General features: G+C 42.1%; 3 protein-coding genes across 5 annotated transcripts; 1 reads left to right on the top strand and 2 right to left on the bottom strand.

Moving 5' to 3' along the window:
- Window positions 1-10,754: 10,754 nt before the first annotated feature.
- Window positions 10,755-14,158, bottom strand: rps24 (ribosomal protein S24). Of its 2 annotated transcripts, XM_056608765.1 has the most exons (6): window positions 14,115-14,158; window positions 13,407-13,472; window positions 13,105-13,314; window positions 12,760-12,873; window positions 11,294-11,313; window positions 10,755-10,835 (listed from the first exon to the last, which is right to left on the bottom strand). In XM_056608765.1, the coding sequence occupies exons 1-5, from the start codon at window positions 14,115-14,117 to the stop codon at window positions 11,308-11,310; spliced, it is 399 nt and encodes a 132-aa protein (XP_056464740.1). In that variant the 5' UTR covers window positions 14,118-14,158; the 3' UTR covers window positions 10,755-10,835; window positions 11,294-11,307. The 2 variants fall into 2 exon arrangements, with proteins under 2 accessions (XP_056464740.1, XP_056464741.1); XM_056608766.1 differs by lacking the exon at window positions 11,294-11,313.
- Window positions 14,159-14,724: 566 nt separating this feature from the next.
- On the bottom strand, window positions 14,725-18,066 carry eif4ebp2 (eukaryotic translation initiation factor 4E binding protein 2). Of its 2 annotated transcripts, XM_056608769.1 has the most exons (4): window positions 17,771-18,066; window positions 17,558-17,692; window positions 16,870-17,040; window positions 14,725-16,505 (listed from the first exon to the last, which is right to left on the bottom strand). In XM_056608769.1, the coding sequence occupies exons 2-4, from the start codon at window positions 17,688-17,690 to the stop codon at window positions 16,474-16,476; spliced, it is 336 nt and encodes a 111-aa protein (XP_056464744.1). In that variant the 5' UTR covers window positions 17,691-17,692; window positions 17,771-18,066; the 3' UTR covers window positions 14,725-16,473. The 2 variants fall into 2 exon arrangements, with proteins under 2 accessions (XP_056464744.1, XP_056464743.1); XM_056608768.1 differs by having other exon boundaries at window positions 17,558-18,052.
- A 138-nt stretch (window positions 18,067-18,204) lies between these two features.
- ppa1b (inorganic pyrophosphatase 1b) lies at window positions 18,205-24,021 on the top strand. Its single transcript, XM_056608763.1, has 11 exons — window positions 18,205-18,367; window positions 18,883-18,947; window positions 19,624-19,677; window positions 19,965-20,084; window positions 20,581-20,667; window positions 20,787-20,913; window positions 21,459-21,586; window positions 21,750-21,835; window positions 22,051-22,126; window positions 23,362-23,401; window positions 23,678-24,021. Exons 1-11 carry the CDS (start codon window positions 18,307-18,309, stop codon window positions 23,707-23,709), a joined length of 876 nt encoding a protein of 291 aa, XP_056464738.1. The 5' UTR covers window positions 18,205-18,306; the 3' UTR covers window positions 23,710-24,021.
- Window positions 24,022-24,351: the final 330 nt, after the last annotated feature.

Raw genomic sequence — 24,351 nt, 5'->3', positions numbered from 1 at the left:
GGGAGGGAAGTGAAGGAAGGAGAAAAGAGAAGCGTATCACCCCATGAACCACTAATCAGAGTTGTTGGTCCTGAAATAGCTTCGCCAGCAGGTATGAAATCATGCATATGTTACAGTGGCCGTTTGGGATTCGCACAGAGCTCTTTTTTTTACGCCACTGAAATACGCTGACAGAGGAACTATCGGCTGTTTGCTGCCATGATAAACCTAATATTAACCGTGAACTAAGGAAACTATTATTTCTACATTCCCGACACGGTTACCAACACGCTATATTGGTGGTAGGCGGCGCTGGCATAATAAAGACTCCACTGTGGGGGGATACAGACACATTAACATAAGAAGGAAGTGACATATGTACGTAATATAGGTTACACAACTGTAAAATGTAGATACAACATAGAGCATTGTATTACCATGGAGACACTAGGGTTCGTTAAAAGAGCAAACAACTGCGATAACGTGATATATAGATAGGGCTATGTGTGTTTTCCCATAGCAATCTCAATTTCCTGGTCTGGGTAGAAAGCTAAATCTTGCCTGGTATCATTACGCTGATGAATGGAGTGGTTGAATGTTCACTTCTTCTCCGTAGCCCGCTTGGCTCTTCCTAGCTATCTATATTTTATAGACTCGCTCCTCTCTCTCTCTCTCTCCCTCTCTCTTTCTCCCTCTGTTCATTCCCCAGCTCTCCTCTATTCCACTCCTTTTTCGTGTCGGTGCAGTTGACTGCACAACCGCCAGCAGCTTATTTCCCTGAGTTCCCCTCTCGATTATTAATGGGTTTTTTTCCCCCCTCAACACGAAAGCCTAATCCATTCCACACACACAACTTCAAACCACCAATGCGAAGAGAAGTAATTATTTTTGTCAAGGTTGAACTTTGCTATATAAAAGAAAAAGAAGAGAGTTCCGAGTTGAATTCTTCCCGATTGTGGTAAATCATAGAATATTATTACTACAATGCATGATATGATTTAATGATGTTGGAAAATATTGATTTTCCATAAACCTGCTCACAGTGACCAGTGTTACCTTATTGTCGTTGCATAGGAAACGCTGATTAGCTTTCCATAACCCTGGTTGTGTAGCAGTGGTGTCACCCTTGTCACCCTCATTTTGTGTATTGTGTATTGATATAGCAAACGGCTCCCTCCAGGGTTTCTAGAGATGTACTTCTACACTTGATGAAGCGATACAGGCTCTGGCTGCTTGTGTTTTGAGGCAGCACACTGGAAACAGGGAACAGTACTGACTGAGAGGGAGAATATCGATCAGCACAGAGCTACAGTCAGCTCTTTGGAGGAGGACCCGTATGGAAGGACATCCATGCATGAAAAAAATAACTCAACTGAAAAAATAGAATGAATGCTTAAATGAAGTGAAAAGGTAGTAGTAATGGTAGGGGAAAGACCTTAGATCTGCCCCACTGCTTGGAGCCGAATAGTCTACTCGTGGCTTGGGGGTTAGACTCTGAGCCAAAATGTTTTCGGTGGTCAAACCTTGTTGTTCGGAGTCTACCTCAAGGCATCTTTTATGGCGATTCCATACTCCTGCCTGCTCCTTAAAGACCCCACCACAAACCACGTTGTGTCAAAGAAAAGAAAACGAGTAAACAGCAAATACATACGGAAGGTGAGCGCTAACGTTCCTCTCTGAATCCATCCAATCCATCCTCAGTATGGATCTAGCACCCTGACCGACCTTCCTCACCGTGCCCCCTCCCCCCTATAAACACACCATACACACCACTTCCACCTGGTCAAGCCCCGGCGTTGGCGATGGACTCTCTCGTTGATCCCCGCACTGGCTTTGCGGATCAGGGACCCAGAGACAGGGAGAGGCCTACTTATCCACTGCAGAGCCCGGCACGGAGGACACAGCTGGGCTGTCCCGGTGCGGTCAGCGACACGGCCCTGACCGAGGTAAGGTCAGAGCCTATCGATTCCTCTTGTGAGACCCGGCTCAATACAAACAGCGTGCTCGCCTTGTGCTGGAGGTTCACACTGCTCCAGAAGAAGAAGGGGAGGAGTGTGTGGTTGGGGGGGGGGTGAGATGTGAGTGACCTCCATCCTGGCTCCTGACTCCGTTGTAATGGCCACACCGCACTGCTTTCATGTTGTGATTTTCTTTCCTTGTTTCAATATATAATGGACGAAAAAAATAACAGCAACCGAAAATATACCCCGGCAACACAGCGGACCTGGAGGTTGGCCTTTACACCTGGATACTTTCATCTGTACAAGCTCTCAGAAGATCAGCAACACCTTGAAGCAGAAGCAGAGGAAGAAGAGGAGTGGGAGGAAGGAAGGAGAAGAGGAAGAAAGGCAGGGTGGAAAGACTGAGGAATGGCGGGGTTGGGAGCGGGCTGTCGAAGTCTCCGTAGTTTCCATGGCGAGCAGACACAATGTTTTGTGGCCTTTGTGTTGATGTGGGATGGGTAGGGTCGTAGGGGTGGGTTTGAGGGTCTTAATGTGCAGAGTTGAAGTACGCCGTACATCCTTTTAATCAGGCGCTGCCCCTCCCTCCCTCCCTCCTCCACCGCCGCCACGTAGCGCCGCCTTCCGAACGAGAGTGACAGAGAGTCGTCGCTAAGCTAATTCCACCGCTGTCTCATCACGTCGTCACTTACAGCGCAAACGAGCGGCGGTAATGACACACCCGGCTGATGGCCCGTGCTTACATGCGCCCGCACACACACACACACACACACACACACACACACGCACACACACACACACACACACACACACACACACACACACACACACACACACACACACACACACACACACACACACACACAAACACACACACACACACACACACACATTCACACACACACTTACACACACTCGCGCACACACACACATCCCCATACACACGTACACTCGCACACGCGCGCGCACACACACACACAGACACACACAGACACACACACACACACACACATACACTCACAGGGGAAATGTTAAAAAAAATATATATATATATGGGAGAGACAAAAAGAGGAAATCACTCCATGGCTAAAATGGTGGAGTGTAGTTGGTAGCAGCAGTTGGTTGTGTCTCTATCTGGTGTGGGTGCACTGCTCGGGGCACATGGCCACTTAATGTGCACACATATTTAGAGCGGATCGCTGTGCAGGCCGGAAAACATCGGTTAACATCCGTGCAATTTGAAGAATGTGCCGTTGTTCATGTCTCCAGTTGAATATGAAAGAAAGACAGATGGGTAGATACCGACAGTCAGATAGATCGAGACAGACAGACAGGTCAGGTAGTTCGAACTAAGCAGACAGAGAGACAGACAGGCAGACAGACAGACAGGCAGACAGACAGGCAGCCAGCTAGAGAGAGAGAGAGAGAGACAGAGAGAGAGAGCGAGAGAGAGAGAGAGCGAGAGAGAGAGAGAGAGAGAGAGAGAGAGAGAGAGAGAGAGAGAGAGACAGAGAGAGAGAGAGAGAGCGAGAGAGAGAGAGAGAGAGAGAGAGAGAGAGAGAGAGAGAGAGAGAGAGAGAGAGAGAGAGCAAGGGAGAAAGAGAGAGGGAGAGAGAGAGAGAGCAAGGGAGAAAGAGAGAGGGAGAGAGAGAGAGAGCAAGTGAGAGAGAGAGAGGAACAGTCAGATGGACAGCACGTACGCACCTAAACCTAAGATAGATTGGATACAAAGGGATGGTACTATCTTGTTCATGGCACGGATCAAACATTAATTGAAATTGCAAAACGGCTATCTTGTAATGCATGACGATATTGTGTAATTAAGTAAGACAGTGTTGTCTTGTTCCAGGCCGCGCTAACCACCCTGGAAACATGTGGGCCGGCGGGCTCCAGCACACGACGCCGCGCCGCTGATAAGCTAATCACTCACCAGACATATTACAGCTTAATCACATATGCATTCAAACGTCTAGTGGCTAGTCCTATACTGGAAACATACACGGGTAAAACATGAATTATTAAACCCCACAACCTAATATGATATATAGTTTATTAGGACCGGTGTAATCATTCATATTGCATTGCCACGGTGTTTCTGTTGAACGTTCCCGTTGCCACTAACAACACAATGAGTTACACACTTCTTCTCTGGAGACCAAACTATTTTGGGGTTTGAGTGGCAATATGAGCAAATCATATTTTTTGGTATTCATGCCAGTGCTGTCTAATGAATCGCTGGGAGATTGCTCTCCACGTTACGCCTATAATCACTGATTCTCCATTGTTGATTGAAGAGGACAATATCAGAAGGAATAGCAATGGAGTGGAGGTATGTGGCAGATCCGGATGATGTGTTTGTGTGTGCGTGTGTATGTGTGTCTGTTTGTGTATGTGTGTGTGTGTGTTTGTGTGTGTGTGTGTCTGTGTGTGTGTGCTTGCCTGTTTGCGTGTGTGTGTGTGTGTGTGTGTGTGCATGTGTTTGTCAGCGTGCGTGCGTGCACGCGTGTTTGTGTGTGTGTGTGTGTGTGTGTGTGTGTGTGTGTGTGTGTGTGTGTGTGTGTGTGTGTGTGTGTGTGTGTGTGTGTGTGTGTCTATCGGTGTCTGCGGTGCACTTTCACAGTGTCACTTCATGATTATTTCCCACCATAGATGATGCAGACCATTCCAAGGCCAAGTGCGCTACTTGAATCTGTATTAACCACAATGACACAAGTAGGGGCCCACTTTAGCATTAGTATAAATGTTTAAGTGTTTTTAAGTGTTATAATCTGTTTATATACAGTCACTAAACTTGTTATCTAAAACAGGTGTTGGGCTAAGGGACTCTGGTTAGTCAAATTATACATATAAAATATTGTATAACACTGGCGACAAAATATTCCACTACTTCATAATATCTGAGTGGACAGCATTACAGAATGTTCCAGCAGGAGCAGTGAGAGGAAGTGTACAGATACCTAGGTTTTAAACATGGAGCCATACATACAAATAATTTCTAAAATAGTAAAATAAACTGCACAAGCATACCATTACATTCCCCTATGTCGCTAAGAAGAGCACACAATTACTGCCACCTTTTGATAGAGCTCTCTGCCTTGCCCTCTGATGTACATTACAACAATAATTCAAAGCTATCACCACATTGATTAACCTTGATGAAAACCTTGATGGTAAGATGGTAAGTAAGAATATACTGCCGTTTTTTTCTCCCCCACTGGAATGGAAGCCATGCACATACACACACACACACACACACACACACACACACACACACACACACACACACACACACACACACCCACACCCACACCCACACCCACACACACACACACACACATACACACACACACACACACACACACACACACACACACACACACACACACACACACACACACACACAATCAATTCTGTATCCAAGGACATACACAGCACACATCCACAAGAATGGACAGAGTGCATCACACTGAACATTTCATCATTATACCGTCATTCACATCTGCGGCTTTGGCTCATTATAACCCCCCAACAGCTCTGCTAGCCCCACTACACCACCAACTCCACTACAACCATCCTAATCATCAAGATTATCCCTATCATCAGTGCCACCACCACCATCATCACCACCTACTCCACTGCCACCACCATCAGCATCCCCACCCCCCCAAAGCAACTACCATCATCACCACTGTCTCCATGCCACCACGAGCAACACCATCACCAATACAACCACCGCCATCAACATCATCTTCACCACCACCCAGCCCAACCACAACGCCCCTCCATCAATATCCTGATCATCATCCTCATCATCACTATCACCACCAACAAAGAGTTTCCAGCTGTATTGGTAAAAGGCGTTGAATTATGGCCGAATTGAAAGTACATTAAAAGTTCCACGCCTAGTTATCCACACACACACAAGATTTACACCACATAGAGAGAATGCGAAGTGGTTTCAGTGTCACGCACACACGCAGCGAGGGCATCCGTAACAAGACAATCAATACAATTTCTTCCCCTTTTTCGCCGAGCCTGTGAAAAAGCGGTCGATACGGAAAAAAAACACCATTCCAGAGGCTACACTTCCCAAGGAAGCCTCCATTGTTTTGGCTGCAGCACTCTGTTGTGTTGTAATGTCAAATGCTCAGTGTTTCTTCCCGCCGCATGCAGTAGGGATGAATGCAAAAATAAATGATGTCAGAAAGAAAAGAAGACAGAATTGTTAGGATTCACAAAAACCTATTGCCCTTAAAAATAGAGAAAAGGGCCAAACACTTCCCTGGTGCTTTTGGGGGGAGAGTGTGTGTGTGTGTGTGTGTGTGTGTGTTGTGGGTGGGGTGAGCGGGTTGAGGGGTGGTAGGAAAGGCTACTAAGGCACAGATCATTTTACATATCAGCACCTAGCAACTGGCAGCCGGGGTGAACGTCACGCTGGCTGGCGTAGCAGAGAGGACACTGCAGCAGGGTTACAGAACGAGCCCCGATGGTTCCCCTGCTGGGGAGAGAGAGAGAGAGAGAGAGAGAGAGAGAGAGAGAGAGAGAGAGAGAGAGAGAGAGAGAGAGAGAGAGAGAGACGGGCTTCATTAAGATGCATGGCATCCTCAGATACCCTGCCAGACTCTGCTGCTGCAAGTTGAGCCCTCGCAACACAAGAATATACTAAATGTTCACAAGCCCACAAAAGACCTTAGTAGATAGCCAGTAGCGACTTCAGAGAGCATCATTAGTCGCGATGGTGAAACGCTGAAAAGTACAATCCAAGTGACTAATTGATCAGTGAGTAGTCGTTAAATGAATAATTCAAATAATGGATTACATGGAGTGTGGTTAAAGTGAACAAGATTCAGACGGTACAATTATTCTTGATGTGATTGTGCTGGTTTAATCCTTCAGAGACATGTTTTTCTAAACAGAGATTAGCCATGATTATTGCTAACAGAGTCCATCATCTGATTATTGTATTTACAGCCTATACCATTATATGGTAAGTCAATGCTAAGTCAGGTCAATGGTAGATCAGAATCCCCCTGCTCTGAAGCGAACACATGCTTTCAAAGGTAGCCATTATACACCAGGTGAACTAAAAGGTTTGGACGGGGTTCCAACGGGGTGGAACCTGGTTGAATATGTTGTAGTTTATTTTTGTCGTATGTATTAGGCTCCACAAAAGTTTTACATGGATGGTCCATCACTATCACACCTATCTCACAAGCGTGCATGCCTGCATGCATGCATGAAGACATGCACACACACAAACACACACACACACACACACACACACACACACACACACACACACACACACACACACACACACACACACACACACACACACACACACACACACACACACACACACTTCCAACCTGTCCAAAATGCACTCTCTTGCTTCTGCCTGACCGATTGCCTGGTCTATCCGACGGCATGCTGGGTATTCAGAGTGGGGAGAAGCAGGTGGGTGTTCTGTGTTTAACTCGGTCAAACCAGAGATGAAGGAGAAGAGATATTCAAGGAAAATGAGAGACAAGTCGTGACGAGAATGACAATGAGTACGAGAGAGAGAGAGAAAGAGATTGGGAGAGTGTCAGAGAGTCATCGTGTGAGGCAAAATTGTACAGGGGACATGAGAGAGATTTGAGAGAGGGAGCAGATGAAAGGGATAGAGACAGAGAGAGTGTGAGAGAGAGAGCGAGCGAGAGAGAGAGAGAGAGAGAGAGAGAGAGAGAGAGAGAGAGAGAGAGAGAGAGAGAGAGAGAGAGAGAGAGAGAGAGAGAGAGAGAGAGAGAGAGTCCTAGTGTGAGCAAAAACACGACGAGAGAGGCAAAATGAGAAAGAAAGAGGGGAGGAAGAAAGAGACAGAGGCAGGGGCTCGTGGGACGAGGCTGTGTGGAGGAGCTTAATTTCCCAACACCATCTGTTACCAGTCCCTGGGCTGAGAGCTCCACTTATGTCAAACCTCCCACCACCACCACCACACAGGCAGCACTGCAGAGCCCAGAGAGAGACATAGAGGGAAAGGAGGGGAGGGGGGGGACACAAGGTGTGATGGAGAGAGAGAGGCAAAGTGAGAGCAAGAAAAGAGAGGAGAGAAGGAGAGAGAGGTAGAAAAATAGCCTGAGATAGAGGAGGAGAGAGGCGGGAGGGAGATATAGAGAGGGAGGGAGAGTAAGGAGAGATGATACAGATCACCCAGAGACCTAAATGTTTTTTCTTTTGTGTCGGTCCACACAGCCCCTCCCGTCTACCTCCTGCAACCCCATAACTAGGGGTTTTTACTGTCAGCCACCGGCCTGCATGCAGCCCAGACTCCGTTCTGAACAGGTTCAGATGAATGAGTCTGCCCGCATGTTTCTGGGTCATAACTTTGTCTGCTGAGACTAAAAGGGAACCTTGTGTGGCCCCCCAAAAAATTTCCATTTATTCAAAAGTTGACTGAGTCTAAAGGTTCCGAATTGGAACCCCGGTGTCTGCAGTCTACCTGTAGGCCTCCGTGAATAAGATGGACTGCCCCTATCGGATCGCTATCGGCTCGGTGCACACAAGGTGATGTATCCTTTTTTCTGTCATTTGCACTGGATAAAAATAGTCACGACGGATAAAAAATAGCTGACAAGATTAGAATTAGATTCCGGATAATGTTGTTTTTTTATGACTCCGATATCGGGGGTGATGACCCTAAGTGGCTGTCAGTTAGCCTTTAAAACCTCATTAACGACATTATGGAATTAATGTACAACATACCTGGTAGAAAAGGGGTTACCTACATGTATAAATCTGTATATGTATATATATATGTATACAGTCACTTCCCGCCTCTCTGCCGTTCTGACGGAGGCGGCAGGGGGGCCTTCCCTCTGAGTGGTGTGGCCTACATTCAAGACGCATTAAGATTGGGTGGAACCTCTGTGTTCCAAGGTTGAAAATAAAATGCCATGCGCAAGTGTAGTGTGGTGATTCAGCTCTACTCTCACTCCCTGGAACCGTAGAGCTTGTTTGTAATGTTAAAGGTCAAAGGGAAGTGGCATCCTACACTACAGTCACTCCCTCTCGCTATAAAGGTCCTGTAGTGATTCAGTCGCAAATACCAGCCCTATGCTTTCTGTCTATACAATAAACCCCATCACCTGGTTAAGAGTCCAAACAACCAGTGAGACATTGAATAAGCAAACCTGTGGTTGGAGATGCCTTTTGCAATACATAAAAGGACATGGACAAAGGTAGAGTGTGTGTTTGTGTGTGTGTGTGTGTGTGTGTGTGTGTGTGTGTGTGTGTGTGTGTGTGTGTGTGTGTACCAGTGTGAGTTTGTGTAGGTGTGTGTGTGTGTGTGTGTGTGTGTGTGTGTGTGTGTGTGTAGGGGAGTGCGGAGGGGGGACCCTTAGGACAGCCCCTTCTCAAGCATTTTAATCACTTCATTTACACTCTCTTGCAGGGTATTACTATGCAAATTACCTGGAAAGGTCAGGCCGCAGAGAGGGAGATGTGTTCACTAGCAGTGTTTATGAAGAACCAAGTTACTGTGTGTACAGCCTGCTCTAATGGCATATTAATGTTGTTTTTTTCTCATTGCGTGGTACACTTGTTGTGGTACACTTAGTCCATTTGATTATTGAAACATGAACGTATAGGTTGCTGCAGGAAAATATGCTGCAACACCTCAGGAGGAGTGGGTGCGCGGTCACGATGTCTGCTTGTTGAATGGCGCCCTCGTGTGCCTCATCCAATACTGCAGTTTGAATTCTGATTTATACAGTTTGTGGCGATATGGTTAAAGTTCCTGCAACATAACTATGAAAAAAGGGAATCAAACAAAGGAATTTTACATAATCTTGGAGAGAGGGAGAAAAAGCACATTACAGTAAAAGGTGTGCAGACTAATGATCGGAATAAATAAATTCAGGATGCCAAGTTGCAGACGGAGGGCCATCATTGATAAGGTGTTAGCAGGGTTAAAACACTGCCGTTCCGTACAGGCATCGAACGTGATTCGATATTTAGGAATTCTTCCCCAGGGAATGAACAACCTGAAGTACATTCTTATGATAATGTAATTTGTACCTTTAGCCTAGTCAGAAATAAATGCTGGATACAGAGAGTTGCTTCTGCCCCAACATCTAAATATAAAGCTTTCATTTCACTAGAATTGTTTTTTGTGTAAAATGCTAATGTTCCTCGGTGCATGTTCTGTATCGTGGGTGATCCCATAGTTTGAGGTCTAATGGGTAGCTCCTAACGTTTGGTCCTCTATGCTAGTACAATTGAGAAATAAAAACCAGATTTTCCTTGTCATACAGTTGTAATACAGCTGATTGCGTGTTCGACAAGTGATTACAACCATGGTGACGAGAAGATACAGGTCTACAATGCTTGTGCCATTTTCCAGAGTTGCTAGGAGAATCATATAAACTCACTTATGATAGGGTCCCTTGAGCAAGTATATTTTCCAAGCCTAGATATTAGAGATTGGCTCGTTCCGCATTAAGGGACGTTGGTGTGAGCCAATACTTTATCGCTTCTTCACTCAAGTGTGAAAATGACTGGGGAGCTGCTTAAGCATTAAGTCAGACATATGGACATCGGCGTCAATGAGTGTTACTTTAGAACATCAGGTATGCGATAGATACCATTTGAAATTTAGAAAAATAATATGTTGTGTCAATTTCCATAGCAGCTCATTAGCCCACGGTGGACTTCATGTTAACTGCCTTGGCTCTTCCTGGGGAACCACCTTTTGCTCTTTGAAAAGCCCAGCAGAAAGACACTGCATACATGTTAGGAGAAAATAATTATCACCAAGAACCAAAGACAAATAGATTGTTTTTTCCCAAACATTTTATTTGATGACAATATACAAGAACATCTTTAGCATGAAGAGCCTCCGGTTTTCTTGGATCACTAGAGGGAGACAAAAAAAGAAAGAAAGTTAGGACCGAGTATATTTTAACATTTTTAATTATCTACTAGGGTAAAGACAGACAAGGGTGGAAAGAGTTGAATAAGATATACTCATTCAATTGGTTTCATAAACCATTAGTTTGTTTAATATGAAGGAACCAAAAGTGCCCACAATTATATTTATGCCAAAGCCACGCGAGTTCTCATGGATAGCAGTTTGTGACAAACTTCCATCCAGTAGAGATTAGAGAAGAGTCTGTTTAAGGGTGATCAACATTACAGGATAAGGTTAAAGGGTTCAGACGGTGGGGTCTACCAGGATGCTATACTTGGGAGAAAGGGGGTAGGCCAACACCACACACACAAACCACCACCACGTGAGACATGCACACAGCTCTGGGTCAGAGCTTTTTGATGTGCTACCCAACGGCACACCAAGAACAAGACTAATGTGATACCTGGAATTGACCACTCATTTCTGCACAAGTCCATGGGTAGCAAAATCAAAAGAAGGTAAACAAGATGGAAGTAACGTTAATGGTCTGGCATGGAAAAAATAAAAGTCAAACACATCTACATGAAGTATGGAAATTTGTTCAAACTACGGTCTGTACACGAATCCGGCTGCTTACGTCAGCCCCCAATACTGCAATGGCAAGTCTTAGTGAATGAGAGTCTCCTGCTGTTCTTTAATCACAAGCTTGTGTTAAATGCACAGGTTCTTCCTGATCCCTAGACATCGTTGACATAAGTTAAGTTACATAGAAAGTAGTGTAGGGAATGGAAGTGGAAAATATTGCATTTCTCAGGATAGCTTGCGTTCAAACACATACCACCGCAGTATTGTGTCTTTTTAACCTCCAGTACTTTCCCGGATTGGTGTACTGTATACAAGTGTTTTTGGGGCCACAAGGCCATTGCATGGCAGGGGTAGCATTGTGACTAAGAGGGTGCATTAGTTGAAACCATCAGAACGTTTCATTTTTTGTCTGATAATTGCTACGATAATACTGATCAAATTTCAGCATTCAGTGTGATCTGTATTAATATAACAAGCATTTGTGATTCGGCAGCTTTCATCATTAGATGAAACCTACCACTTGATTACGTTGAATAAAACCTGAAGTCCACAAGATGCAATTAGAATAATTTCAAGCCAGCACTAACATTCAAGTTATTAATGAGACGGTATCAAGTTACAAGGCAGGACTAGTTGGCGAGCTACAGGGAGAAGTTAGTCTAGAGGTGTAAAATTGGGTCCATCACTCTTGATCACATGCAACCAGGAGTTAATCTACTCATAAAGGTACACTACTGTGATAAGGGGGGGGGAGAGTTAGTCTATGGTTGTACAATTAGGTCTACCACTCCTGATCATATGCACACAGGAGTTAATCTACTCATAAGGTACCCTACTGGGAATGGGAGAAGAGTTAGTCTAGGGGTGTAAAATAAGGTCCATCACTCCTGATTTTAAGCACACAGGACTTAATCTACTCAAGCAGCGTTTACCTTCTATAGTTGCAGAGGAACAAAGTGAATGGAAAGATGACAAGGAAAGTAAAAGAAAGTTAACAGAAGAGCAACAAGAAAAAACAGCAATAGTTTTCCAGTTGCTTAATGATAGTTAATCAGTTTACAGTCATAATGACAAAAGATCTCCGCAATCAAACATGAAGGGCAGTCATGTTGACTCCCGGGACAGGACGCCGCAAGCTACTATTGGTCCACCGTCCAGTTCAAACACGTTGCAGCCATAATCCAAAACACTTGACGCATCGTCCACGTCTAGATTGCAGTCATGTTGTGATTCTGGTTGAAGTCTAATGGACCACTAGGAGCCAGGTCGTGCATCCGTCCATGGACATGGTACTCAGGTCGTAGGAACTTCAATGTGTTGCAGTGCACATGATCAGCGACATACCTTTTTGCCAGCAGCCCCCACAGCCGCCTTCTTGGTGCCTCGTACTTTCTTCATTCTGTTCTTTCGCTCCTTGCGCTGTTTCCTGGAGGACTTCTTCTTCTCGTACAGACCATGCTGAAAAAGTAATGAGTTTGAATTAGCGCTAGCTAGTACATACAGTTGACAGACGGGGATGAAAATGAACCAACAAAAGGAAAAAAGGACAACCTGGCTTACGATTTCCAAATACCCTTAAGTTTAACAGAACACCAGAAGAGATTTATGTTCCTAATTGTTAAGAGGATCCAGAATGCTGCAACTACGCAAGTACACAGGCCGGGGACTGACACATTGGGGTTTACTCACTCTGGCCAGTCTGTGCTTGGGCTCGTTCTTCTTGGCGTAGTCTAACGAGTCGTAGACCATGGCGAAGCCTGTAGTCTTGCCACCTCCGAACTGGGTCCTGAAGCCAAAGACAAAGACCACATCGGGAGTGGTCTTGTACATTTTTGCTAGTTTCTCCCTGATTTCAGTCTTTGGGACTGTGGCCTTGCCAGGATGCAGGACATCGACGACCTGTAGAATACAAAGAAAACGAACTGTAAGCGGCAGAGTAATTAGACATTAGGAACTGTACCCCAACAACACAGGTATGATGAACCACTTACCATTTGCTTCCTCTGGAGCAGCCGGTTCGTCATGAATTTCCGGGTCCTGACAGTCACTGTGTCATTCTATCATAAAGAAAGATATATTTCAGTAGGGCATATTAACCTCATCTTCCCTCAAAACAGCTGAAGACCCGAACCACCTTGTCGAAAGCAACAGTCACAATAACCCAAGCACACCCCGTAAATACAGAGACATTGGCCACATGGGCCTCAATTCACTATATCTCGTCGCAACTTAATTACAACATTACTTCGCTAAACCCATCAAGGTCCAACTGATTATTTAGAAGATCATCATGTGTGCTGATGCTAGCATGCTAACGTTAGCCACAAATGCTAATGGACAACACTGCAAGTTAGTGGTCAACAGTGTGTAGCTTTGCTTAATAAAAACGTCACGTAAGGCACTCCAAATTGTACCACATTGTCTAAGCAAAAATTAGGCATAACACATGTGAAAGTTGTATCTAATAAGACCCTGCCCATGGAGATATCTGAACCGATAGTAGACGAGTTAACAAGGCGCTACGGTGGGCCAATCTGGTATTCACCAGGTAGGGTTATAAACACGTCTAATGAATAAAATATTGGAACATGGACACAAACAAGGTTTAAGACACTATGTGCTGCTTGTACATCATATGTTCATAAAAGGATGGTCTTGATAATCAACGGATTACAATAACATTTTTGCCACAGTCTCACCATCTTGGCGTTGGCCTTGCTCAGGGAAGTAGAAAAGGAGGAAGGACCAGCGGACAGCCAGTGAAATGCCTGTGGAGAATGTTATTGGTACACGTTTATTTGCCTGATGTAAATTAAACTATGCACGGAGAAAAACTTTTTTAAGGGAAACATAACTTTTTTTGTATTGATTAAACGCTGGTATATCTCTGTCTTTTTCAAAAAGAGAAATAATTTAATAACAGTCGTTTGACCTTTAGCAGTAAAAATCATGAAAAAAAAGTATTTTGTCAGATCGTTGTATGCACAATAACTTTTTTAATTAACCTACACTTACAAAACATGTAATGCCAATTACCTGAATAAACAAAACAATACATGGTTTAAAATGAAAATAATAAAACATTTAAATTAATTACAGATAAATGGACTACTTTTTGTTTTTAACGATTGTTGCTCTTCCTATTACATAATTTGTCAACAAAATATTCTTGGTATCAGAAAACCCCAATCGTTGTATTGCTTTATAAACGTTATATTTTTTCATACATTGTATTTATCTATAAATACCTCTTGTCTTTTAGCTTACTCGATAAAACTATAATAAAAAATCCTGTGGCTATGTGAAATAAATACAAATATTTTTGTTAAGTAACTTTATTGATCTTGCTTCAACAATATTCACTGGCAGCGGTGTTTCAAAGAAAATAAAGTTTATTATAATCTGAATGTTACAGTCAGGTGGTTTTAAATCTCTCTAAAAGATACAATGTTAAGCCCTCAATGTGAAACCAAAGTGCTTGAAATTAATATGCAATATGAATGCCAATGAACATATACATCATGCTTACCCTAATGTTTGATGCAAAATAAGTGCAAACCAAATCAAAAAAAATATCAGCAAAAAAGTTGAGATTATTACAGCCCAAACCAAATAAAAACGTATGTTAGGATTTAAAAATTCAACAAGTTGATTTTTAAAATTACAGTAACAAAATATGATCTAAAATAGCAGGAATTCTGTTTAAGAGAGAGAAAATAATTGAAAAGCTTCTTATGGGACGCAATATGAAGACATTGAAAAAAGAGTGCATTTCAAACTAATCTTTCTCAGCTGCTAAATGCAATATGTATTTCAGTAAACTTTTCTTTGTTTTTATGAATTTTCATGAGAGTATGACTGGCAACACTGAGGTTTGTTGTTACTGCATTAGGATGTTGATGTAAGGCGAGGGCAGATAAACATATGATAACAAGGTACTGCAAAGTTGATTAAGGTTGTTGGGGAAAGATGCGAAGAAGAATCAGTTATAGCATCTACCTATCCCAATACAATCTCAATCTTCTAGAAAACAGAAACTAATGACTGACTGCGTACGTGATAAGTCCAAAGTGGCAGATACAGTCCAATAAATAACCAATTAATATAGATTGCCTTCCCTGTGATCTGTTGCATCCAAAAAACAAATTTAGTATCAAAAATTAAATGCATATAGAAATATCATCTATTATCCATCATTTAATCCATAATTATATTACCATTGGGTCCAGCAGCTATTGTAATCAATTGTGTTTGAACATGATGTGGCCTGCATTTTGAAAGTAACCTTTTGGTCAACATTAACACAGACTGGCTAAATAAACAACTGAAATGTCATTTTTTTGGCAGAAATAAGGAAATGGCTATATTTAATTGCTACAGCCAGTTTGAAACCGATTTACCAGTTCACAGTTATGTTGATCGCCAGCGTGTGTAAAAACGGTTATTTAAATGTATTTTATGTGTTTCGTGATGTCAGACCTCTTGTTTTTTAGCTTACTCGATAAAACATCATAAGCTAAAAAACAATTATTTACAAATGCTTGTTTTAAACGAGAGCCACAATGACAAATTGTGGAGGTGTGACATTTTTCAAGTAAAATATATCTCAACAATATATTGGTAACAAATACCAGAATAACAGTCTGCGATGAATTCAAAACGTAGGTCATTCTCAGGTCAGGTTATTTTACCACCAGTGTCTTGGCTTCTAGAATGACAACATTAAGCAGTGAGATGTGCACTTAAGTAATGTATCTTTTGGAAAGCACACCCTGGTTAAAAAAAAATATGAAAATGATTATGATCCACTTCAATGCTATGCCGTTTATATATGCGGAGGGTGGGTTACCAAGGAGCCAAACCTCAAACCTTTTAGAGAGTTCCAAGGCGTGGCCATTCTGCATGATAAATAAAAAATGTTATCCCCAATGGTTCACACACATTAAATCCAGCCGTGAGACAGAGAGAGAGCTAAAGATGGCTGCCACATTGGTTTCTACAAGCCACTGGTGTCAAGAGGCCAGGGTCATTTACTTCTTCCCGTGTGCTTCCGTTGTTTCAGATGTCCATTTCAAACTGTGCGTCGTCACCTGGGGGAAAAACCCAGAAAGAAAACATTTTTTTAATTGCTTACTAGAATGTCATAGCCAGGAGACAGCTACTTGGCTATTAAGGGGTTGCTAGATGAAATAATAAGTCAGAATCTACAATTTGTATTTAGAATGAGGGTCCTTTGTTCAAGGATACTGAATTCACATATAAGAACAAATTCTATGTTCAAACCATCCAATCAATCAATGAAACCATTTCAATATTAAGATCATATTTGTTACCCTTAATTCTTATTGCTGTCTTGTACTTCTGTTGTGATTTGACACCCATAACTACTTATTCAGGATAAACAAATGTTATAATTTCTTGTCATTGCGTAGTTTGAGCAGCCCCCACCAGTACCTGGTTTGCCGTCATGGCTGGTGTGTTTGTTGGCTTCATTCTTCCGGTTTTCGTTCAGAACCGTTTGGCTGGTCACACCGCGGATGACAGGCAGGTGGGCAGGCGGGGTCTGGGCTATTGGGGAATTACGCCTGTCCAATAGGAATTTCCGGTCATAGATTATCCTGGTCCCTTTGACAGGGAAACAAACAAGAGTTTAGTTAGCTGTGGTGAAAAAGGAAGATTCTGATCTCCTTGCAGGTCAAAATATAAATTATTTTGTATCACGATTGCTTTATGATTGCTTTATGAATGTAAAGTATATGACTATTACAATTCTAGCTTAATGCTAGAGTTCAATTGAATTTCTAAATGAGAACAATTTGCGGAACATAGGAAATATGTGCCAAAATATAACCGCAATGTATATATCTTACCTGGGACGTAATAATCGCCATTTGAATTGCAACATTATCTCATTTATTTGTCTCATCCCTGCGCTGCAACCCAACCAATCACGATGCAGTGAAGAGAGGGAAGGCGGGGCAAAGCATTGTTTTTGTTATGATACGTCTGACAGGCCAAGCAGACTGCATAGGCCCCATTGACAAAAAAAACACAAAAGGTTCGCAAAAACCAAAACATGTCAACGCACAAATGATCCACGTTTTAATGAAGAACGATATATTGAGGCAAAAAACTGTCTTACCTCCCGGAGTGGTGGAGAATAAAGTGCCTCCAGGGGTAGTACAATAGTCATGAGGTAGCTGCGTTGCATCGTTGATCAACACCGTCCTAGTCGGGATGGCCCTGCTCTCGCTAAGATGACGACTGGTCGACATTTCTGCACAAAATGGATGACGAATTAAGCTATTGCAGAAACTAAGTGCTATTGCTGCCGACGGACGGTGTATCCCAGGACCTTTCCCACTTTCTTGGTTCTTTCCAGAGCTTGCCCGTCTTCCTTCCTCTCGTCCGTCCAGCCGTCAACACCGTCCCCTCCTTCGGCAAGGCAGGAAGCAACGCGCGCCGCGGGAGGATGTGAAGTAAACGTGCAGCAGACGAGGACAGACGCACGCACACTTTGTCAACGCCTTCTGTTATTATTTAATTGCCCAAGTGTTTGGATTAAACCTACTTGAGACATACGATTAAATGAACAGATAGATACATATATATATATTTAATTTATAATGTCAACATTAATTTAATCGTCATCGAATATTCTAATAATTTCTACAGCATAGTGATATTGTGCTGAACCTCCCTAAACACTCATAAAATGTAGTTTACTGGGTGGAGAAAATGTGTGACCTATGGGTGAGGGAGGACCGATCCTAGACAACACGTACGCATGCGCAGTTGATTCGGAAGTAGGTTATTCTTTCGTTCCCCAGCTCGTAGCGCGATCATTCGCCAAAGCAAAAGCAGTAGCGACCCACCGGCTTGGAGTTAACCATGAGCTACACAGTCGAAGAACGGGGAGACCTACATAGTCTGACCTACCGCTTGTTTTACAGTAAGTAGTTCAACTGTTCTGATTTAACGTGTTGATTCGAGCTCCTCAACGCCACTCACGATCTTCCACGTGTCACTTCTATTCATTCTGAAACGGTCCATCATATAATCCGACTGTGCTCGACACCGCGATTTGTATATTTGAAACATGGCTTTAAACCTAACACTGGCTCAGCCTATATGTGCCATCTAACTCGAAGGATGATGCAAGGTTGCAGGGAGTACCTGTCAAGGAGTCTGCTGTAGTTTGCGTCCTGCTGCCTTGCATCATCCTCCAGCAGAAGCTTAGTATGGTACTAAACGCCTTAATGAATGAAATGCAGAGTTTCAATCCGATAATTTTCATCTGTATCGCACAACCAGTACGTAACTTTATACATTTTACATTAACCATTTGTATTTAGTTCAGCGTACTAAACCGAAAGTCCACCCTTTGAATCTGTGATATCCGGCGGCTTCCAAATCTGAACAAGGCCCTTTTGTCAAAACTTGAAACATTTATTTTCTCTTTTGCAGAAAATGCCGATGGAAAGGTTGTCTCCCCATTCCATGACATACCAATGTATGCTGATGAAGGACAGGTAAAGTGGACTAGTTCCCTCACAAGCCCCTTTTTGTAATTACTAATGGATCTCATTTTGTGTTGCTCTCTCTTCGTCTTCACTTCACTACCATATAGTTAGCCTCGTACCATAATTATCTAAGTCATATTTTAAGGTTCATCTTGTATTTAGTGTAAAAAATGCCTCAGTCAAATAGATGACTTGGCAGATAGTGATTATGGAATATAGAAAGATCTCTGATTGACTTAGGATATAGCCAATGAGGCACAGTGAAACAGAAGTGCTAGGAGAGTAGTTAGGTTTGATATCACATTTTGGACAAAATATGACTTGGGAGGACTGAATGAAATTTGTTAAACTGACTCCAATGATAAAGAACATCAAGGCTAACTTGGGAATCAGGCCCTGTCTAAAATTCCGAACTACCCCTTTAAATGGCAAGGTAAACCAGGCATAATTTTGATTGTGATAAGTAGGTTCATAGTCTGTTTGTCCAAGGGCGTTTACACATTGCAGAATCCTTTCCTGTTACGTGCTATTTCAATGTCCACGTCGTTTTTAATAGAGGTTGACAACTCATATGAACTCTCCGTAACATATCTTTATTGCCATCTGCTATTGCTCCTAATTTATGTCAATGCCATTTATTTGAATTATCTGTTTTCGTTCCCAAAACTTCCCTTTCGATTTTCAGAACATCTTCCATGTGGTTATTGAAGTACCAAGATGGACAAATGCCAAGATGGAGGTATTTTATTATTTTCCTGGTCATGCAGTTCATTATTAAACCTGTTTATGCAGTTTCCTAATTAATCATTTTGAGGTTGCATGAAGTGGGATGTTACTCTCGCATAAGGAAATAAAAGCATTGCAACTCAATATTATACAGATGCTTACAATACATTAGGATTGTAGATTTGAATTGAGTGCATTGTTGGCCCAAGCGGAATCTAACCCTGACAATATTAGTGCCATGACATGTACACTACCAAGGGCTTGAATAAACAATGGAAATGTATTTCTACTTAATTTCAGATCTCTACAACAGAACCCCTCAATCCAGTCAAGCAAGATGTGAAAAAGGGTAAAGTGCGCTATGTGGCGAATGTGTTCCCTCACAAAGGGTACATCTGGAACTACGGAGCTATTCCCCAGGTCCGTGTCTTTATACCTATAAGGAGCTTATTGAACCTATGTTGGTTTTCAAACGTAATCTCGGAAAAACTGAAATCTGCCTGCCAGATTTCACCTACTCACATCAGAGTTTAAATGGTTTCTTCCTAACCTGCTTCTTGGAACAGGTCCCAGCTCTGAAGCAGACATGTTTGATTATTAGCTTAAGGCATGTATTACATCTTTCACCTGCAGTACACAGGGCAATATTCCAACTGTAGGGCTCAAACTCATACTTTGTAAGATAAATCCCATATCTACTATCTATCCAAACAGTGCCCCAATGATGGGTCTATTTATGAACAACTGCAATAAACAATGTCATACTAAACAAAGTACAATTTATTTTAGCTGATTACATTCTTAAGAATTAAGTTGAACATTATCATCAGAATGGCATTATTGTCGGCCACAGAAAAACAGACTTGTAAACGGCTTTAAATTGAAGTAGTTTCCTAATATTTTGTCATTCCCTCAGACGTGGGAAGACCCAACCCACAAAGATCCAGACACCGGTCACGTCGGTGACAACGACCCAATCGACGTTTGTGAAATCGGCAGCAAGGTACAACGCCATCACAACTCCTCCATTTGTACCAAACAACAGCCTCCGTTGACATTCAAATAAGAAATGACTCCTTTTGAGCCATGGAACAGGACAGTAACCCAAAATATACTCTCTAGGTGTGCTCACGTGGGGAGGTAATCAAAGTGAAAGTGCTCGGCATTCTGGCCATGATTGACGAAGGAGAGACTGACTGGAAAGTCATCGTAATCAACGTGGACGACCCCGAGGCCAAAGACTTGAACAGTAAGCCAGTAATTCTGTTCGATTATATTTCCATCCACTCATTTCCCATCTATCTCTGACTTGCTTGCAACCAAAAACCTCTTTGGTCTCGAGTATAAGGGTCATTTAGTGGCTATGGTCTTCCAATGTCTGAGGAGATTATCAAATATTATGAAGAAGTTCAGGTTTAAGCAGCTTGCAAGTCTAGTTTATATTTTCTGTGCCACCGTTATGACATTTACAATTTAATATGAGATGTTAAATTGAATAGGGTTAATTAAGAGTATTTCATTTATTGCAGTTGTTCATGTATACAACCATCATTTGGGCAGCGTTTAGATTGATACTAGATATTGGCATCTCAATAAGTGAGGGTTAGTGAGTTCCAAGCCATATAGTAGGAGTGCTGCACTGTGTACTGCAGGGGAGAATATAAATCACGTTGGATCTGAATCCGAAGTCACTTTGGATGAGTGTCTATTATTTAAGTATTTACTATTTAGTAACTTGGCAAAGTGTCATATTGAGATGCAGTAACACAACTTTTTGTGTCCCTGTTTGTTTAGATATCAGCGACGTCGAAAGACTGAAACCGGGCTACCTCGACGCCACTGTGGACTGGTTCAGACGCTACAAGGTCCCCGATGGGAAACCAGAGAACCAGTTTGGCTTTAATGGAGAATTCAAGGACAAGGTGACCCCAAAACAGCCAACTGTTTGCCGGCATCAATACATGTTGAACACATAGCAGTTACTGCAAAGTTGGACAAATAAACTCACAAAAATGTATACTAAAATAATAGTTAGTTGTACCTAAAACATAAATCGTAATAGCGTGGCTGCTGATTTCTTTGTAGGACTTCGCCATAGAAACCATCAAGACCACCAACAAATTCTGGAAAGCCCTCATCTCTCAGCAGGCCAAACCAGGGGAACTCAGCTGGTAAGCGATTAATCATTTGGGATGGAGGCTGTTGCCAGATATGCCCATTTGTATTAATATATCTTAGATATTCATACTATACTGCTGTAGAGGACAGGTTGTTACAGTGGAATCAAAGCTAAGTTGACCTCTTATAGACTGTATTTAAATTAGTTATTTAGATTAGGTTCTTTCACACAATGTGTAATTATTTATTGTATTTGTACGCAATGCAGCATGAACACGACCATTTCCCCGGATGACAGCCCCTGCCACGTCTCAGTGGATCAAGCCAAGGCTATCATCGAGAAGGTCTGTTTGTTAATATTTTGGTTCTACTGTTTAAAGTTGTCTGTATGTGTGGTTTGCGTGCGACGCTTCTAGGTTCTGACTAGGTTCTGACTTTTGGGGGGGCTCAACCCCAGGAAGCCACAGGGGTATATGAAGTATATAAAGTCCTGTCCAAGATTTTATTATTCCACAACCTTTTATTTTCTTAGTTACTATGCTGTTGTATGTCTAGGCTAGGTTATTTTCTGTCATTCCCACCCTAGGTGACAGAATTTTTTTGCACCCTCCCTGAATTGAAATAGCCTACTACTGAGAACCTGCTAATATTTATTTATTTAGATTAATAAAATTAGCGGAGATAACATCTGCAACAACTTAAAACAATTTCCAAGTTCAGTTTATTAACTCAATTTGTGACATTTAAACAAGACTTCTAAGTCTGTGTAAATCTAAAAACAGAAACGAGAGCAAATGATTCACTGGGGTTTGCATTTAATAAAAAATATTTTTAAACAGTAAACATTGGTCACTTGTCAGCTTCATCAGCTTATTCCCTTATTCCCTTATTAGCTCGCCCCCCCCCCCCCCCCCACACCTTTTATCAGCTGAGGGCGTTTTCATGAGCCTCATAGTATTAGAACATGTTGTAGGCCTACTTGTTGATTAGCTCACGTTGTTATGGCAATGAATATGCCCTCAGCTGATAAAATAATGCCAGCGTTTTTTTTCAACTGAAAATTAGCACTAAAACATGCAGCAATTCAAGAAGAGGCATAGATAGAATCGCCTTGTGGTCAACTGTCATTTAATAGACATATGACAGATTATGTTGAGGTTTTAAAATAATTATGATTATTATTATTACCTGGTCATGTTATAACACAGCTGGAAATCGTGGATTTTCTGATAAAGACTAGCTAGCCTTTTTGACAGACAAAACAGCAGAAACTATGTTAAGTGTGCTCGTGCTGCATTTTTGGTTTGGTCAAACAGGAGACGCCAACCCACCAATCAGAGGTTAGAAATCCCTGCAGGAAGGTTGCGCTCGATTTCACTAGCCCATTTGAGCCTGTTCATTAGTGTACAGCATCCATTCTCTAATTGCTTGTGTAAAAAAAAAAAGGTAGAATATAAGATTTGTGGACGAAACGATAGGGTAGGCTAAGGCAAGTTTTGGGTGGGCTTGAGCCCACCCAAAAAAGGTCTAGCTTCGCCACTGACGCTAATATTAATAAATGTCATCCTGTTTGTTTTAGATGAGTCCCCGTGGAGCAGCAGAAGCTATTCCTTCATCAGGTAATATAAGTATAATGTTTGTATAATACTATCCGATCATGGAGTTGTCATTACTTTATCATGCTCATTTTGAGCAGATTCATTTGAAAATAATAGTTCTCGCTTTTCACGTTAGTGCAAGCTGTAACATTAGTTATGTTTTTTTGTGAAAAACATTTACACGTATGCATAGTAACATCCTCATGTTTAAAGATATAGAAATATGTTAACTATAAAAATATCGGTACATTCATCTATCATTCAGCTAAAATTGGACATGCTTGTTTTTATTTATAGTGGACAAATCGTTTTACTTCGAGAGGAAGTAACTAAAGAACTGGATGGAACAAACCAAGACTCCAGTCTGTTCATTTGGACCAACGCTGAACCATTCTTTGCAGGGATAGATTTTGGCATTTTCCATCACTCAATACTAAATGGAGATCCTATGTAGAAATAATGCTAATTTGTAGGCTACTGTAAGTCTTGGACAATTTTTACTTAATTTAAAACGTTTCTTTGGAGATGTGCGCTTGTTTACTACTCTGTACTGGCCAAATGCTTCTGTTCTGTATGAGACCCTGAAATGCTTTAATAAAGCGATTATGTTCAAATGACATGGGCATGTTTTTAAAATGGCTGTTATTTCTTTAGCTTGTGTTACCAAGGACTCCAGAGGATTCCCCAGTGTTGTGGACTATTACTATTGCGGCAATTATCGCTGGAAATAGTGCCGCCTAGCGTTTATTTAATTGTAGTGCGAATACCTAATGATTCATTTCTGGAAATATGTACACAACTGCACGTTTGTCTGTTCTGTACATCGTTTACGGGATAGCTGCGAGGTTGATAGAAAATGTTGCCCCTTACAAATAATGTCCGTGAGTGGGACACTGAACAAAGTGGCCTAAATTACAGAATTATAGTTTTATGGCCCTTTTACAACGTATTTTTCATTAGGGTTACTTACG

The sequence above is a fragment of the Gadus chalcogrammus genome, chromosome 15 (assembly GCF_026213295.1).
Source record: "Gadus chalcogrammus isolate NIFS_2021 chromosome 15, NIFS_Gcha_1.0, whole genome shotgun sequence".
Classification (NCBI taxonomy): Eukaryota; Metazoa; Chordata; class Actinopteri; order Gadiformes; family Gadidae; genus Gadus; species Gadus chalcogrammus.
This window is presented reverse-complemented; position numbering and strand designations above follow the sequence as displayed.

Coding starts and splice junctions, on each gene's coding strand:
- eif4ebp2 (XM_056608769.1), bottom strand. CDS start 17,690: ATGTCGACCAGTCGTCATCTTAGCGAGAGCAGGGCCATCCCGACTAGG. Junction 17,041..17,557: donor ATTCTCCACCACTCCGGGAG/GTAAGACAGTTT, acceptor TCCCTGTCAAAG/GGACCAGGATAATCTATGAC. Junction 16,506..16,869: donor CAGCCATGACGGCAAACCAG/GTACTGGTGGGG, acceptor TTTTTCCCCCAG/GTGACGACGCACAGTTTGAA.
- ppa1b (XM_056608763.1), top strand. CDS start 18,307: ATGAGCTACACAGTCGAAGAACGGGGAGACCTACATAGTCTGACCTAC. Junction 18,368..18,882: donor GACCTACCGCTTGTTTTACA/GTAAGTAGTTCA, acceptor TCTCTTTTGCAG/AAAATGCCGATGGAAAGGTT. Junction 21,836..22,050: donor AAACCAGGGGAACTCAGCTG/GTAAGCGATTAA, acceptor TACGCAATGCAG/CATGAACACGACCATTTCCC.
- rps24 (XM_056608765.1), bottom strand. Junction 13,315..13,406: donor TGCTCCAGAGGAAGCAAATG/GTAAGTGGTTCA, acceptor TGTATTCTACAG/GTCGTCGATGTCCTGCATCC. Junction 12,874..13,104: donor CCAAGCACAGACTGGCCAGA/GTGAGTAAACCC, acceptor TTACTTTTTCAG/CATGGTCTGTACGAGAAGAA.